The 19,961-nt window shown below is 25.2% G+C and overlaps 2 protein-coding genes across 2 annotated transcripts in view; one reads left to right on the top strand and one right to left on the bottom strand.

Annotated features, from left to right (window-relative positions):
* The window catches only part of LOC113551956 (histone-lysine N-methyltransferase setd3-like), a 33,673-nt gene that overhangs the window by 3,886 nt on the left and 9,826 nt on the right, over window positions 1-19,961 (top strand). The gene's annotated exons all lie outside the window — the stretch shown is intronic.
* LOC113551955 lies at window positions 269-19,547 on the bottom strand. Its single transcript, XM_026954562.1, has 3 exons — window positions 19,234-19,547; window positions 2,728-2,869; window positions 269-2,655 (listed from the first exon to the last, which is right to left on the bottom strand). Exons 2-3 carry the CDS (start codon window positions 2,863-2,865, stop codon window positions 412-414), a joined length of 2,382 nt encoding a protein of 793 aa, XP_026810363.1. The 5' UTR covers window positions 2,866-2,869; window positions 19,234-19,547; the 3' UTR covers window positions 269-411.

Raw genomic sequence — 19,961 nt, forward strand, 5'->3', positions numbered from 1 at the left:
AGCTAGAACCAAAATTTAAGATCTCTATGTTTAATAAGTTGTCAATTTTATAATATAACTTTTATTTATGTGTTATAATATATAATTTTTGTTTCACATATATTATATCGAATTTTTTATATGCTTATTTAATTTATAATACGCGTATCATGGTTTATTAGCACTTGTTTGGCTAATGATAATATGTAGTTTTAATTTACAATACATAGAATGCGATGAGTATGATAAAATAATACAGGAACAAATTATTTTATCTTACAATAAATAATGAGATTATTTTTATTGATTAAAAACAAAATAATGTATCATTTATTTTAAATTGCGTATTTGTTTTAATAGTATAAATTTAACAATATAAAAAATAATTTAAACTTTGTCCAAGATACGAACATTGAACAACTGTAACATTGATCAGTCATAACGGAATGTTTTCCTCAATGTTCTCCACAGGTAATATTGACGATTAACTGCAGTTGTGTGAGCATCGATACGTCCTCCATATCCATCATAGTATTGATCCTCGCAATGTTTATCCATGACAGGACTTGTACTACGAGCGCTAGACCTAAGATCTGGGTCATGATGTAGATTATGTGGGCAAAACACAGATTTTTTTCTTATAACCCGTTTTTTTTGCCTCATTCTACATGATATGAGCAACACGAAAAAGCCTAAGACTGCTATTGCCAATATTGCAGCACTAGCTATGATAGCCGATTTAACAGCTACTGGTAACTTTCTCATTTCAAAACGACGGTATACCAAATTATTTTCCTCGTCTATGTCTTTATTTTTCTCTGAATAACTTTGATATTTATCTAAATGATTTGTGTCTTGAATGAATAATACCTGTGAAGGAATAGTCGGTGCTATAAGAGGCCTTTGGGTAGTTTTTATAGTGAAATCTGGCATGCTATCAAAAAGACGCGGTTCTCTTTCAGATGTTTCAATAATGATTCGAGTTTTTGGGGTTTTTGAAACAAATGAAGTTCCTTCATTCTCGGGGTTTTTAACATTTGTTGTTGTATATGTAGTCGTTGTCGGAAAACTAAATACTTTTTTCTCCTCAAAAATCGTATCCAATTGAATTTTACCAATTTCCGCTTCTTGATCAACTTTCAAATTATTTAAATGCTCATTGTTTATTGGTGGTTTAGAGAAGTTTGCGACTTCGTGGTCAAGCGTTTTTTCGTCAATTTGAATTGACGATTTAATATCATCAATTTGTTTCTCTTGTGTGAGTTTTGATTTTGGTTCATTAGTTGTATTTTTATATATATTGTCATGATTTTCTTCATCTAAATTTGTAGGTATCGTTGATATTTGTGTTGTTAACTCTTTGTTTTTATCTTTAGTTTGTTCGGAGTCATTTAATTTTTCCGCTTGTAATGTAATTTTGTTATTTTGCGCTAAACGTTTTGTTTCTATTAAATAGTTAGTGAAATTTTTAGTATTTTCTGATACTATTGGCTCATCGGCACTTATGTCTACCAATTCTTCTTTTGTGTCTATAAATTCTTGATGCCGTTGACTTGATCCTCGTTCTCTGTGTTGTAAAAGTTCTTCTAAAGTCATGTTTCTAAGATTTAGTACATTTGATAATAACGATGATCCAGTTTTAGTTTTTAATAAACTTAATATTTCGTCTTTGACCTTAGGTATGCTATCGGATTTGAATTTGTATTCGTCGTTGTTATTATTTGGCTGCTCTTTCATCATTTTCGTTAGTGCTTCGTCATTGAATTGATAATCATCCGTGCTATTTTTAGATTCTTTAGGTGGTTCGTTATTTGTCATTTTGAAGTCTGGGGGAAGTAATGATAAAGGTAGTTCTTCTTTTATTACTGTAATTTTCGGTTTAACTGTTGTTATTTCTTCAATAGTCATATTTTGTGGTTTAAGACGACGTCTTATCACTGCAGACGTTGGTGGCAAGTTACTATTTATCGGTCTTTTATGCAATACTATAATGTCGGCTCGCGATGAATTTGATTTTTTCAATAATCCAATGTCTCTATGGTTAATCTTGATATTATCGTCAGGTAATTTATGTGTTGATAATGTTGGTGAAACCGTAGATGTTTTTGGTGTGTTAGTCGTTGTAGTTGCAATAGAAGTAGATTTAGGCGTTACTGTTGAAATTGTATTTGTGGTTTCTGTTGTCGTGACTATTTTCCATTTACCTTCTTCGGTTGAGGTTATTGGTTCCCATCGTTTTACATCTTCATTGCTAACTTTATTACCAGAATCAGCTGGCCTGCGGATAAGTTTTCTTCGTGGTAAAATATTTTCTTCTTCTGCAATGCCACCCCCTTCAATTAATGGCCTTCTTTGTAATGGTCGCCTTCGTCTCTTAATTGGCCGTCGTCGAATATATCCTTCTGCATAGTCTGGCTCTGGCGGTTCCTGATTCCATACTACAGGATGATTTATATTTTCCTCGTAAGTGTGCGTCGATGTCCTCGGACGTTTTCTTCGACGTCGTCTTTTACGACGAGGCTTCCTTACTAGGACTTCAGATTCAATTTCATCAGGTTTATTTGTCGGAAATGGCACTTGACTTTCAACAATTTCTGAGGAAGCTTCATCAATAGTTTCTTCAAGTTCAAAATCATCGTTATCGTTACTTATCTGTTCGGCATCAAGTTCATGGTTCTAAAATACAATTAATAATATATCTTTAAAATCATGTTTTGTATTTTAATTTGTAACGGAAGGAGTACTTACATCAGATGTTCCACGAGTAGAAGAGTTAGACAATTTCAGGTTAACGTTTAATTCTTCTTTATTTTTAATACAATAAGTAACCGTGAATAGATTAAATACTAAAGTGTGTATTAAAAAAATCCAAACAACATTCTTCATTTTTCTGAAAAAAAAAATTGTATATATATATATATATATTAGGTATATTATAAAATATAATTATTTATTATTCACAAAATTGTAATCAGTTTAACATGATATTTTTGTCGTATATGCATTCGTAATGAATTATTTAGGTACAAGCTATTTGTAATATAGGTGATTTGTTTTTGTTTTAGTTTTGAGAAAAATCGAAATAATTTGAATTGATGACCATATAGTTATTCAATCTACAACTATTTTTTTTTTAAGAATGTAACATATCAATTGACAAACAACCACTATATAGTATGGTTTCGATGATTTAATGATTTTTAAATTAAATTTCAGTACGCTCTAGTAACTATACGTCAAATAACTTACAAAAATGATTGATGGTCAGTTGAATAATAATTGCGAACTTGAAAGAATACTTTCTCTGTCTAAATCGTGTGCATTCGAAAATCAAATAAAATGAAACTCATCTAGCTACTCAATGTTAGTTCATTGTCATCGTGTGTTTACCACGCGAGACATGTTTAAGGTTCATGGTACACTGAATTTTATCAAATCGAAATAATATTAATAATAATAATATTATGAAAAATGAATTGTTAAAAATAAAGAAGTTTCTGCGGTTTTTTTTGTAATCATTAGGTGTTGGATATTAATGTCAATCTCGCAAAAATCATACACCACTAATTTTGTCAAATTAACTTCTAGTTCTCCGCAATTAATCTTCACAAATATGGTATGAAGAAGTGAAACTAATCTCTGTATGACCATCTTTATAACATCTATTAAAGTAGTTTTATAGTATTTATAGTTGTGTGTATATATAGTATTATATGGTGTATTTTTGTCATGTTTATAGTTTTCACGGTGGATTAGAATCGGATTGAAAACTGAAAAACGTCTATTATCCTTATAAACTATAATGTTATCCCGATCATTGTGTGTTTTTCTTATTTTCATTTGTCAGTAGAAAATTTGAACGATTTATAATTTCACTCGACATTCTAAACAATAATGGTTATAATTCATTTTTGAACTTTTATCTTTTTTTTTTATTGTAAGCGTTAAAAAAATTATTGATGCACTGTTGTACATAATATTACATATATATACACACACACAAATATATATATATATATATGTGTGTGTGTGTATGTATATTGGTTTATTTATAATTTATATTGAACTTATCATGGATGATTATCTAATATTTTTTTCTTAAATATTTGCAATATATTCATGTCTAAGACATCATTAGGAGATTAGTAGATGTTTTATTGGACGCACCATTGTTCTACATAAATAATAATATTTTGTGAATCCGTAACTCCGCATGTACCTATCTTTAAGCGGTCGAAAAACGATGCACCGTAGGTCCGCATTCTAAATAAATTTTATACACTAAAAGTCCACTCACCATTAAGCTGATATAATTGAAAACATTAAAACCAATATATTTATTTTACCCGTGTGTAACGTTTACGGGACGAATTCTCTAACTAGTAGTTGCTTAAAATATTATTCTTTAAATTATTAAATTAAATTGTATTTAAATATGAGAAGTGAGATAAGTTTTGTATACAGTAACGTATGTGCAGAGTTGGGGTGTTAAAAAAACCTTGTATGCGGAGTTAAAGTGATATTAATTATTGAATGAAATTATGTTAAATTTTGTTAAATTAAATTATTAAATTAATAATTATTTAATTGTGAATTATTAATTGTTATTATTATTGACCTATTATAAAATGGCCACGATGCTTGCGAAATTACGGTGCACCGATTTTAAGAGTTATAACCTATAGTTATGTATCGTATTAAACAAAAATCCTTATAAGTTATACACACATATATTATTATACATATATGCATTGCATAATTATTATTTGATAACAAGTTAATTAGGGATTACAATAATATTAAATATTTACATTTATAGAGCCTTACAATTTTTCGTTATTATAAAAACAATGAAGTTTTTCAAATTGTAAATATTTTTGTAAAATAAGGTTCATAAAATTATAAGATGATACTAAAGGGTTCATAATTATTGCTATGTATATGTTTTATTAAATATTTAGTACTTGTATTTGGCAGTGTAGTAAATATATTAGTAAATTTGAACAGTATACTTAATAATAATATTGATAAATACATACAATCAAAACACGAGGAAAATCCCTTTTAAGCTCCGATAAAACTTACCATTATATATTTTTTTAATCGATAATATTAATAATTTTAAATTAAATCAATTTATGGATCTTAAAATTGTATGGAACTTTTTAAAAGTTATTTGGAAGCGTAAGCTGTAAACTGTTAACTACGAGATTCAATAGGATTGTATATAATAAGAATTTCAAATAGTTTTAAATAGCTTATTACTTATAAATATTATTTCGCTATTTAATTTATATGGCTTATATGTAAATATTACCAACTTATTACTTTTTTTGGTTGAAATTATCTAAAATATTATGATTTTTGTACGTTTTTTCTATTATTGTTATAATAATAGATTAAACACTTCGCGAAGATAATAATTTTCACTATTGAAGCGTGTATACGTGTAATTTGTTACATAATGAATACTTAACTCATGAATGTTACGGTCGAAATAAAATAAAACAATTTAAGAATAAAAAAACTCTAGATCACACGTGATAGGGAGATAATCCAGTTAAAAAATTAAAATACAATGGATAGTAAAAACAGTGCAGAAAGAGAAAGTAATTGCGAGTTGGTATTTAGAAGCAGATACAAAAATGAATACAACACTCACACCAGGAAATGGTCCAATTCGTATAATTGTGATTAAACGGAGCTATTGTTTTGTATTTTGTTTTTTTTTTGTCATTGATAACAAAAAAACACCTTTTATAATATTACGAATGAATTAATAAATTATAGGTTATTAAGTAATAATTCCATGCTATACATATTACATATATACTTACAGACATACGTATAATATGTAGTAAATATCTATGTAATATGTAACTATGCGTTTTGATTTTGACGGTTGACACAGAATTTTTCGGCGAAAGGGTAAAATAATATGTAAAAATAAAACGAACTATTGGCACTATAAACGCGTATCAATAATATGCCAAATTGTCAAACAAAACATCCTGTAGAAAGTTTTTCGTTTTTAAATTAAAATCTCAGTTATTGTGTATCATTTCTTCAACACGTTAAAATTTGGCAGACTCAATTATTATTCATTTGCCGCATGCATATGTGATACGTATATAATAGTATAATATAATATGCCTATTTTTTCATACTTATGTATGTCAATAGAGACCAAAGTAATTTTTATAATAAAACATTAAATACGTAATAGGGTACCGACATATTACGTTACGTTCTAATACATATATTATCCAATACATTGGATATAGAACGGAATGTAAAATAATTAAATGATTACTATTATCATCAATATAATGATAATAATATCATGAATATAACGTTGGATGTGTAAAATTCAACATAAATAATTAATATAGTGTAGGTAGTATTAATTTTTGAATATATTTATTAATAAATAAGTTAAAACATGAATTATTAGTTATTATTATTTACCGATTTCACGCATATGTTTTGTTATACATTTTCATCAAGAATTTATTTCTTTAAAATCTCAACTACCTTTCTTGTTATTTATCGATGTATAAACTGTAAATGGATAAGCAGAGCGTTTTCTGTGTTTTATTTCTTTAGATACCTTTGAAGTATGAGTTATATATTAAACATTTGGTTTAGCTACTAGTTGAATCGTTTTTATAAAATATTAAAATATTATTCTGACTATTCTGAGGTATATATTTGTATTCATTATCATATTATATAATTATAAGTTCATTACAGTCTTCATATATATATATATTTTATTTGAAATAATATTTTATTAAGGCTGTCTGTTACAGAAGTTGAACAAAAAGCTTAATACATAAAATAAATAATAAGATAAAAAATAAGAGTGAATATGTTCTTAGGGGAGATGATCCGTTGAAATAAAATAACAGTTTCAAGGTTTAGTATATTAATTTATCAAATCGAATAGGTACTTATAAAATATAAACGAAAAAAGATATAAAAAATATTATTTATTACACTAATTACACTAATTGTATTATTTTTATAATTATACCTAATTAAATAAATAAAAATATTGTACAATCTGTAAAATTGAAAAACCAATTGAGGTAAATCTGCAATAACTGAATAATTTGATGGAATTAAGTCCAGTGATACTATTCATGACTATCATTACTTTTTGTTAAACATGTAGTAATGTTTGATTTTTTAATAAAATAAATGTAACTAACATTCATATATTACATTAGTATAAAGTTATCGATTCTATCAAATCAGCAAGTAATTAAGTTTTGAATTAAATTAATAGGATTTGGTTAAGTAATAACAATATTATAATTATTATATATTGCATTAATATGAATATAATATAGTATTATAATTTATACGTTGTTTTACTTTAAATTTCTTATTTTTTTTCAAATTTAAAACCGTAGAAATAAAAAAATACATTTTTTATAAATGTTAAGAAATAATAGTAGTGTTCAAATTAGATATGATAATGGTATATAAAGTGCGCTTGCTATTATGCCTAGACATTTATTCGATTTGTTATATCCATCATAATTTATTTTGAAATACTTATTGATACTTCTTATTATTTTTCATCTCTGTTCATTTAATGTAAGAATTATTAGCATCAGATTTTTAATAAGTTGAATTTTAAAAATTGCACTTTTAAACTATGTTAGGTATATAATATTTTTTATTGTATAATTAATTTAATGGATTAGTTTATAATTTAAATTTTTAGTACTTATATTTTATATTTAACAACTTGTGTATTTTAGTGGATTTTTTAAATTTGTTTTAGAAAGTGTAAATCTAGGGAATAAAAATTGAAATTAATTATACAACTATTTCTTAAATTAATGGTTATAACCACTAATGTGAATTGCATGCATTAAGTAATTGTTAAATATATATAACATTAAAAGTAAGAAAAATATCGAAAAACGTTTACTTTAAAATTATACAATTTTAAAAATATGCTAATAGTTTTTTAAATATTTTAAATAAACCTTGACCAAAATTTTGCTTGCAATAATTATTTTGTATATAATTATAATATTTATTATACAAATTAGTATTTTTTGTTTTTTTTTTTACGGGATACGGAATATTCTTATCGGTATTTTTATTCAATAAGTGGTATAAGTGTCTGGAAGTAAAATTGCCTATTACTAGATATCAACGTTTACAAAAAAAAAAAAATATATATTAATTTTTCTAAAGGCGTACTCATTTATGTAAAATATTTTATTTCCAACTTAGATTCTGGTTACTTTTGGAGCTATTGTTTGCTTTTTTATCCTTTGGAGTTTAAACTTTAGACCTAGAATGCACAAAATAGTTTAGAGAATATTTTACACTTTAAATTTGGATTTCTGAACTACCTATATAGAAAATTTTAGTAATAATAATAATGATTAGTATATTGTATAAATGAGTTACGAAGTTTTCTTGTGTTACGAAATTATTTCTATTATTTTTATCAACAACGTCTATTTAATCGTAATATTTCGTGTACACTAGTACACTTTAGAGAAAGCAAGAGTATCATTCATTTCATTAAACTAAATACAACAGAGTCACGATGATAAAACAAGAGCTGAAGAACCGGATCCTAACTGGATTAGTATTAATCGTCGCACTTAAAACTACTTTCCTCATCATTTAAACATCTTCTTCGAAATGCATAACCCATTTAATAAATTACTGCTACTTATTGAGGATTTTTAGAATTATTTTCTTTTAGAACTAGGTTTGAACTATTTTTGATTTTTGTTTAAAAAAGGAAGAAACTGGAGTTAGGCGCAAAGTGACTTTAGAGGAAGCTATTTTAAATTAAAGTAATTAGTCAAGAGCTCGAAATTATAGGTATGCATTTAATAAATGCAATTAAATGAATTTTATTTAATTATTATGATGCATATATTCAAAGAAAAAGTAACAAAATATGCAGTTATATCCATTATATTTAAACTTGATAGACTTGATAAAAAATTGTTTAAAAATACATTACTTTTACACCGGAAATCAACACTGTTCTTTTTATCAGTAGCAATAAGAAACACTAAATTAATCAAAATTAAAATAATACATTATTAATTAAAATACATTATTCCACCAATAATTAACAACAAAAATGATACCAGTTATTAATTTTTTTTTGTGTTATTTAAAATTTAATTTATTTATTTATTTCACATGAAATGTGAATTTAACTAATATGATCGAATAAGTAATAATTCTTTGAGTATGAAAAAATAAAATTTGTGTTTTTAAAGTTGATATAAATCGTCGGCATTTCGATCCACATGCAAGATAAAAATGCGAATTCGTGCTATAATTCGGGATTAGTATAAATTACTAATCAATATATTTATTGTTCGTGTATATATTTTTATACATTACTTAAATACTATGAATTATGATGTGTACTCCTTAATATTCATTATATATTGAATTTAAAAATTCTACTGGCCACTTAAATAAAGATGCATTAAGGCAGTCTTTGCTGTAATTCGAAAATGAATGACTATAGACTTAAATTTTTCACCAAATATTTTGTTATATTAGAAATGTTTAGATAAGTTAGAATATTAAGAATAATTTGGATTTCTTGAAGCTATTTATAAATATTTTAATTTGTCGACTATTTTAGTTTTTAATATGTATGATAAAATTTACTTTTTAGTAAAAAAAGTTTGAAAAAGTAACACAAGGTTCTCTGGAATTTTTTAAGTAGCACTTAAAAAATATCAAAAACAGTTACGTAGGTATACTGGGTATGCAGGGTCATAATTTTATTTACATGCATTTAATTTTTAAAGTTGACGGAATATTCGCAAGGTAAAAATAATTAGAAACTTAATATAAAAATCTTCTTAAGTTGTTAATTTTTCCATTAAAAAATATTGAAAATCCGTGAATACAATGTTTTTTATAATCTCTAAATGTATAAGTATTTGACATTAAAAAACTGCACATTATTTTGTAGTTAATAATTCATAAAACCATTTTGTTTTATTTCTAAGTTTTGAAGTTTAATACAAGATTTTTAGTAGTTCATATATATATATATATATGTAGATGGTTATTTTTATAAACATTTTAAGTTCAAATTACTTATTTTAACAATAAATATCATCGTTAATTATTTTATTATAATTTAAAAACATTCGTGGACTTTTAAAACATTTATATATATTATATTATGAATTTTGCTATATGTTATGACATTTTTGATTTATTTTGAAATATTATCTATGTAATATACTATATGAATCGATTTTTATCGTCCTACGGAATTTACAGAAATATATTATTAAATTTGAATTTATATAAGTTGATATTATAATAATTAAATGCTAATCATATAATAAATGTAATTTTCGGGAAAATTTCATCAACTTTCCGTAATATTAAAAGTAAAATAAATAACTTTAATAGCTATTATATAAAAAAAAAACACATCATAAAACATACTAAACTTGCTATTATAGGCTATATTATGGTTTTAGTTTTTTTTGAAATTAAATTACTCACACATTTATGTACATAAATAAAATATTTTGAATAAATTACTGAAAACCTAGATTTTTAAAATGTACCTTCAAATATTATAGTGTACCTACGATGCTTACTTAGAATATCTTAATTTAAATTGAATAACAGTTTTTCGTGAGAACGAATTAGCTTTCCAGTAACATTGTTTATATTACACATACTTAATTTTAATGCATACTCATAGAAAGTATCGTATTATATATTTTGTTTATGCGAAATCCACTCATTGCCAACAATCAACATAGAAAATATATTCAAATCATGATATAACGTGACGAATAAGAATGGAGAATAGTAATAATATTACGCATAATTTTTATTTCATTTTTTATGTATACGTTGTTTACTAATATCACTGAATTATTAACTTTATATTGGCATCAACTAGTATTTGAGAGAAAGCCAAATAATGGCATCTCGAAAATGTCAATTTTACACTTCTATATACTCTTACGATTATGATATTCGGAACTAGGAAACGAACTCGAGTGATTTATTAGACACGTGAACTTGATAATAATTGTGCAATCATATTTTTCTCAGACGAAGCGTGATCAAACGAATAAGCTTATTAGTGCGCAAATAACGAACCCCCTTAATTATATAAAATTAGCGCCTTTCTAAATTCCGCCTAGTTGGATTCTATATATACATAGTATATAGCGATAAAATTGAAATTGAATTCTAGAAGGTTTTTCGTATTGAGAAACTAAGAAGTGTCTATTTTGGACCAGAAAATAACATAGGGCATAGGTCGTGCAGTGGACTTCGCGGCGTGTCGGACCTCGCTCTCTTTTTTTTAGTTATATTTTATTTATTTATCTATTTATTTTTGTACCGGTGAAACCAGAATTATTGCCCTAAGCATACAGTATATTAGTATTACAATAAAAATGAATTTGTTCTCAAATACGTAGTAGCGGGTGATTAGATGAAAAGTCGATTGTTATCAAAAATGTAACAAAATGCATTCGCATATAATAGTATCAAAAAATAAATGATCCTTTATAAAGCCTCAAGGTAAATAATAATAATAATAAATTATAATTTCCAACTTGTACCTATATAGTAGTTGAATACTATTGAATGTACCTATAATATACTAGTAAAATCAACCGCAATAATAACAATATGGTTTATACGCATCGTGTGTTATGATTTTTTTTTTTTTTTGTAAGCTACTTTTTAGTATTTGTATATAAATTGGAGCATTGTGTTTTTAATATTTATTTAATATTAAAAACAATTTTAACAATTATTACAGTTAACTTTAGGTATAGCATTATTAATGCGTCGTAATCATATTATGTTTCTAATTAAAAAATTTAATTATTTTACGTATTTAATTAATACAAGCCATATTTCGTTAAATTAATTACTAATTATAGTTACGTTGGTGAGATTCAATTTACAAATCATGTACAAAATCATAAAACTGTTTTCATTTTTGTAAAGTAGATATTTGGTTCTCATTAATATTTTTTATTACATAACAATTATTGGTTTCAGACTAAAGTTGTTGTTTTATAAAATCTATGTTTAAGATTTTCCAATATATCAATATATGAAATTATATATTAGGTACCTATTACAAAAAACTAATATTGTAGACTTCACACACCATGCAACAGAACTATGTTATATAGGTAGGTACTTAACTATCACGTGAATATTGTAATTTGTAGTGCAATAATGCCCCTGTTATAATTTCTTATTTTTGTATTGAAAATGAATGTCTTACAACATAATGTGTAAATGGAGGAATGGAGCCATGTAACATTTGAAGATATTCACATGTCGAAATGTTACTATTGTTTATAATTTATAAGGTTTATACCTACTTTATTGTTCTAAATTTCCATGATAGAACTAAAGATTTGTTTTTTGAAATGTTTACTTAAATTTGTTTAGGTATGTTTTATTTTATATCATTACATAATATCATATCAATAAAATAAAATGCACTTTTTAAAACTGTTATTGTATAATGTACACCTATGTAAGTTATAAAATAATTTGAATAACTAATATTAACAATCGCTACTGAATATTGTTTTTATTCTGGAACTATGTAGTACCTACTACTATAAGTCCATAAGATGTAATCTCAATAATCCTCTTAAACAAAAAATACAAGTGTATTTGTTAATAGAAAAACTAAAATACCACATCATGATTTATATCAAAAACACCAGTCCTTTATCTATCTGCTTAAGAAAACTCATTTTTGAAGAGATTTTCTTAAAGAGTCATTTCTCAAATATCTTTTTTGACACGCAACATAAAATACATTTTAGTATTCTGAAATATTAAATCTGTTTTAAACAGCTCGTAATTTTGAATTAATTGTTTTTAAGTTTAAATTTATATTATATCACATTGTAAACATTCTAATAGTTAACTTGACTAACCATAATAAAATAAATACAGAAATATTTTAGTTATAAATAATTTAGACTCCCGGGTTTGAGAATGTTATTTATTTTATTAGTTAGGTATTTTTGTCATTTTGTTGTTTTTGTTTTTGTTGATATTTTAAATATTTTTGTAATTTAATATTTTAATATTTACATTTTCTTTTATAGTTTTATTTTACATTTAAAATAATGTTTGTTTATTAAAATTCAAAACACTGAAATTTGTTTTATTTTACAAAATTAATAACAGAATTGTTATTTTTTTTTTTATATTTTTTTTTATGATACGTGATGTTGATAATCATTTAACTTCAGAAATGTATTATATGAAAATAAAATAATCGTAATTAATAAGCTCATAATACGTTTCATCAAGTTACAATATATAATAGCAAAATTAACGCGATCTTAATTTATAGAATAATTTATGTTCATACAATTCATTCCAATAATTAATAGTCTGCTCAAAATAATTCTTTTAGAAATTAAATTATTCCTTTATCATAATAAATAAATATCCCTTTTATACAAAATCTGTGTTTAATGATATTATCTGGTGCAATAATATATACCGTGCGTGGATTAATTGCCGGATTTGAGACTATTGGTATATAATTTTTTCTTTCTATTTCATCTCATTATTTGATTTATTATTAAAATCAACTTTCTTATACCTAATCAGTATGTGGTTATTTTGATTTCATTGTTATTTACGCGTAGCTGCCAATCGATATTTTTATTTACTATAAAGTTTCATATTGAAAATATTTTCAAAATTATATAGTACAAAGATCGATGTAGATAATAGATTATACCTATCTGATATAATTATAGCCTCTCGGATATGTAAAGTTAAATTTAACTTGAATCAAAATTGTTCGTGTTCACAGGTTATAGTACGAAATGTATTCATTTATTCATAATTTACAATATTCGATGTTTTCTATACTTAATATAGCGAATTTATTGGATGAAAGCATTAAAAATAGTAAACATCAGTTCAAACAATTCAAATTATCATCTCACCCATCTATGTATGCATATAGGTGTAATATGCTAACCTAATTTGTAGGTATGCTATTACCTATACTATAATACAATTTAATATGTATGTACCAAAATCACATGTGTATCTATTATGTTCACGAAGCTAGATCTCGTTTTTGTAGATATTATATTAATAGTGAAACGATGACCACGCGCAGACCATTTTTTTTTTTTTTATAATAGCGAGACAACGACCGTTTATGTATGTGTGGTAATTTATGTAATTCTCTCAACAATATAAATATGCGTGTATAAGACGTATATCTAATTACTTTCATGACATTGTTAAAAAATATACACATGTGTAATGTGTATGTGTGTATGGCTTGATGTGGGCATGAGAGAATATACGCACTATTATATGCATATAATATGTGTTTATACGTATATATTTATGTTTTTTTTTCTCCAAACCGTGTGAATTCATAACAAATTTAATATGTAATTTCAGTGTATGTATATATAAGTATTTTCTACTTCGTATTATAACGGGTAGGTATTGCTTAATATAAACAACGCGATACACGCGACATGTTTTTTTACTCACCGTCTACTTAGCGGCGTATTTAGTAAATTAAAACTCAAATCCTCCGTCTCGTATGTGAAAAGGTTTAATACGTATAATATTGTTCGAGCAGATTTTATGGGTACCCAGTTGTTTTTCTTTTTGAAATTGTGTGTAGTGGATTACATATTACATTGTAGCTATAGATACTGCGCAGCGCTTTCACCCGCGGGTTTCCTCGAGAAACTGGTGCCGATCGAAAGCAAAAATACTCGTTTTTCTTACATTTTAATTCAATTTCCGAATGCTGTCTAAAACGAACATCCATCATAAATTAAAATAAGAGGCGTCTTTAGTCTTAGGGAACAAACGCGGCGGCGACAGTGCTAAAATCGGATATCCGCATTTAGCACGGATTCAAATACCATGAACAAACGGATGAGGCGCCGCGTCGAGGTTTGTTCCACGTGGGAAAATGTTCGCGGAATTTAAAAAAAAAAATACTCAACATCACAGTTTCGTTACAACCTGTTGTTATATAGAAGGCTTGGTATATCATCCAGTAGGACAGATTAATGCGAACGGGCGTTTCAAAAAGTCGTTACAATTTAATTCGAAGACCACGAGTCTCCAAGTTTCTATAAGATCGTTATGATATTATGATATAATATAATATACGATATATTATATAATTATATAGATTCTATAGAGCTTAAACTCTACACGGTTTTCGTTGTTTTCGTTTAGATAGCTCTATAGTTTACAGCGACCAGAACTATATAGGTACGTATCTTCTCCCTTCCGCCCACGTATTATTCAGTGTAATTAATTTCAAACTCGTTATATGATAAATGCTTGATAGTTATTAATTATTATTAAACTTTTAATTATGGTTTTTTTCTTTTTAATATGTCAACGATACTATAATGATAACGAATTATAATAAATATAAATTCCTTTTAGATTCCGTTTGTGTAAAATAACCATCATTGCTTCCGGAAGTAAAATAAAAAATTAAGTAGATAAATTATTTGATTGACGTTGATGGTTATTGCAGCGTGTTTATTCGTTGAGATAAGTTTATCGGTTTCATATTTTCTTAATTACAAACATACCTATAATAGTAACTGGTGATCACTACACTTATCGTGCTATCGCTATGTGTATCTATTGGCAATAAATATTAGGTTAAATTCTTTATACTGCATTAATAAATACAATTATTTAAAAGAAATTAAATGGGACAGTTTACAAATAGCTACATATTATTATTGTTTTAACACATAGAAAGTGGTTTTACTTATCCGTCTTGTGTTCAACACCAGAAAATGTTTTGTATACAATTTTAATTGGGTCTCATTAAAATGATAATGAAGATTTAAATTTTTTACTTTCATACTAATTAATAATCAAGAAAGTTTGGTCTTTTATTATGCAACTGCAATTGTTAGTGTAAAATCTATCAAATTGTGGTTTTATTAGAGAATTGTGTTCATGATATCGAGTTTTAAAACACTTATTTTTTAAAATATTGGAAGTTTTAAAACTTATAAGTTATTTCTGTCTAGGTGGATGATAATATAATTATTTTATACTATAAAATTGTTATTTTTTTAAATTACAAATTTCAATACATGATTTAAATTATTGTTTTTATTTTCTAGCTACTATATTATTGTTATATTGTATTAAAATACTGACATAAAATAATAAATAATCCTAGAAAAGCTTATTTTGTTTTAATTTTATTACATATAATTATTTTCATACCTATATATATAAATACATTTTTTTATTTACATGAATTCTTATTTTAGTATCATTATTAAAGAAAATATTTATTTGTATGTGTATAATGAAGAGAAATACCAGTTGTATACTATTAATTGTCACACATATAGGTATTTTATTGTTTTATGCTTAAAATATATATATAATATAGGAATATACGAGTTTATATATGAAAGTAGTTTTATTATAGTTGTCAGTTATTTATGTAGGATTCACATTTTTATGTGAATAAGTATTTAGCAGAAACACTAAACCGGATTTAAAAGAGAAATAACATAATAATAGTTTACTAAACGAAATTATATCTTTATATTGTTTATAATTTAACACACATTTATTTTGTAGAAAAAAAAGTGTTTGACTTGGGATCATGCACGCGTTAGGTATAATTAAGTTTACATTAAATACGTATTTTTACTAATTATATAATGCGTCGAAATAAGAACATTTTATTTTAAGCAGTATTCATGTTGAATTTATAAGCCCTTGTGATGGTGTGTTGTACCTCGACTATATTATATTGATTGTTATTTAATAAGCATGACAAATTGTATAATTTTTAATGATTAATTTTGAAAGAAAATGTTATAAATTTGTAGATATATTTTAAAAATATTATTTGAAAGAATTTAAAATATATACTATAAGCATATATATTAAATATCAGTTCATAATGTTTTTACATTTCGATTTACATCCACTAAAAATAAGTACTATTTTATGCTCTAGTGACGCTCAAGTATTCGAAATGATAGTATTATTTTATTTATATGTTTAAAGGTGCTTGGGTTGAGTTAGAAAGCAATTCAGTAACAAAATGTATCTCTATTTCATAAGTAATTGCGATTTTTCTTTTTAACACATTTTTATTTAAGGACCAATATATTTAAGAAAAATATCCTAATGCCAATTATTACGCGTTGCAATTAATGTTTATAAGTAAAATTTTTGTAATGATGATCTAGAATTAGTTTGACAAATTTATAACTGTAAATTATATCGTAACTAATGATCAAATTAAGATTTAATCAAAAAGGAAAGTAACTTAAAAACATTCTTATAAAAAAATATTGTCCCTTAAAATTGTTTAAATATTATGTTCTAAACAATTTTGAGCGTAACATGTTTACATATATTGTGGCACAATAAAACGTTTTTATAAATATTAAGTTACTTATATAAACAATTATCTATTGAATATGATAACAAAAAATTAAGAAACTTTTACTGAAATGTCTGGAATTCAAAACGTATGTATGTATATACTATATACGTATTATTTTTATAAAAATGAATGTTTCTTTACTTGTTTTTATAAATATATTTAAAAAAAAAATCTTAAAATCAAATACTTATGACCGCAAATTATAATGATAACTAAACGATACTGGATTTATGACGGCTTTCAAGTATTAATTGAAACTGTCTCCTTTGTTTTTGTTTTTACATAAAAAATATGATCAGAATTAAGATGTGGAAATAAAATTACAAAATTAATCACTCTAATAGTGTTTGTATTACAAATTCCAACTGAAGAAAAACGGAAAATAATAAAAAGGTAGATAGCCAATTATCTACTTTTAAATTTTAATACTTAAGACTACAAATTCAGTAAAAATATAATAAATATAATTTAATATGTTTAAATATAGTATGAAGTAACATTTTAAAAATATCTCATCATAAATAAAATAATTCAAAATCTAAGATGTGTTTATAAGTCTGCAATATACACTAGTAGGTACTATAAATTATAATACTTTGCTATTTAATAGGTAGTAAAATCATATATTCATTCGAATCAATGCGATAATGTTTTTAAATGCTTAGAAAGTAAATCGTCCATTACTCCGCACTTAAAATATATTTTATTGATTAATAACATTTAAATGCTACCAAAATCGTCTTTAAAATTAGGTGTTCGTTCATTATGTTTTGATTAATCACATAACGCTGAACTCTCTTGGAGCTGTTAATAGTTTGTTCCTTCATCCGCGTCCGTCGGAAAATATATACTTCCTCATTTTCCAACTATTCGTTCCAGAATCAAACTTAAAGATGAACAATTTCATTAAATTAAAAACAAATTATCGATTCGTTTTTTTGATTATTATTTAACTGTAATTTGTTTATATATTTAATTTTATATATTATATTATAAACAAAAATATAACTATACAATAAATGTTGTACCTATTATTAATAACGTACTTTCAAGTTTTTAAAGAAAAAATAAAATAAATCTTTTGTTTGAAAATGATTCAATTTAAAATAATTCTATTAAAATTATAATATAGCATAACCAGAAAACATTTTCCTACAAATGTATAATAAGTCTGTAGGTACAGTTTACATAATAGTAGTATAATAATAGTTTATATACGTTACAATGTTAAGTGATAATAAAAGAAGAATATATTATATTAATGCATGTACAAGTAAAGATACTTTAAACTACCTAAACTATAAGACAATTATAAGAGAAAATTATTACTTTTGTTTAATTAAAATTATCTTTTGTTATTGTGATTAACATTTGACTATAGTTATATTTTTTCTTATTTTGTTAGATAATATAATAATATCTATCTGTTAAGCATTTAATTTGTAGTTTTAATGATACGAATACGATGGTTAACTTTTCTATTTATTTCAATGTTTTAAATCACCACGATATTTATTAAGTGTAAAAGTAAAATGTGTTAAAAATTTAATTTCTTTAAATACGTAGGTATGTAATTCTTTTATGGTTTTAAAAAAATATATTATACATTATACTTATTTAACTCCTTTTTTTGTTGAGATTTTACTATATTTTAGTCAGATAGTGTTCCTACAGTTAAGTGCATATACAAAAATTTTATTAACATTTTAAATGATTTATTTATTAGATACCTATACTGTAGCTAATTAGTAATTATAATGTTTTTGTCGACGAACCTGTAATTATTGAACCTTTAGTTTTTCTTTCATTAGTATTTTCTTGACGAGCGTCCCGGCGTATCCATAACGTTGACGTTTGCTGCGGTGGTGTTCGTGTACCCACTTAAATATAATACTATTATGCCGGCGTTAACCACAACAACTATCCGTTAATTATAAAATTATCACACCTATGATGTATCGTGCACACTAGTAGCAATACTACTAACACCGTGAACCATTAAACGTTAAACGCGCACTGGCACATGCCCACAATACTACGATAGTTTCCGGCGCGAACAAACACCGAACACGAGACACGAGTAAATAACCTTTCACTGAAGAATTGTATTTCTGTATATCCATGACAGGATGTATATATACACGTTTGTACCACTTCCACTCCATCTCACACTCCTTCCGACTACAATAATATTTATATTCGATCGCGTGCCACCGAACGCCGTTATTTATTATTGTTATGACCACTACTTGTACGAACGTTTCGACCCTTCGAGCTATTTATTGTCAATTCATTCGCAAGACACACTTTTGATGTTGTGTATATATTATTTCCGCATTGAATTATTATATGTACTCTAATTAATCTAGTTAATCAGCTATACGCTTTTATAAACAGTCGATTCGCAAAACTAGGGCTGAAATATAGGGGCTGATAAAAATAATGCATAACTATATTAAAGAGGAATTTTTTTTAGTAATTAATCGATTTTTTAAATTATTGA

The sequence above is a fragment of the Rhopalosiphum maidis genome, chromosome 2, assembly GCF_003676215.2.
Source record: "Rhopalosiphum maidis isolate BTI-1 chromosome 2, ASM367621v3, whole genome shotgun sequence".
NCBI lineage: Eukaryota > Metazoa > Arthropoda > Insecta > Hemiptera > Aphididae > Rhopalosiphum > Rhopalosiphum maidis.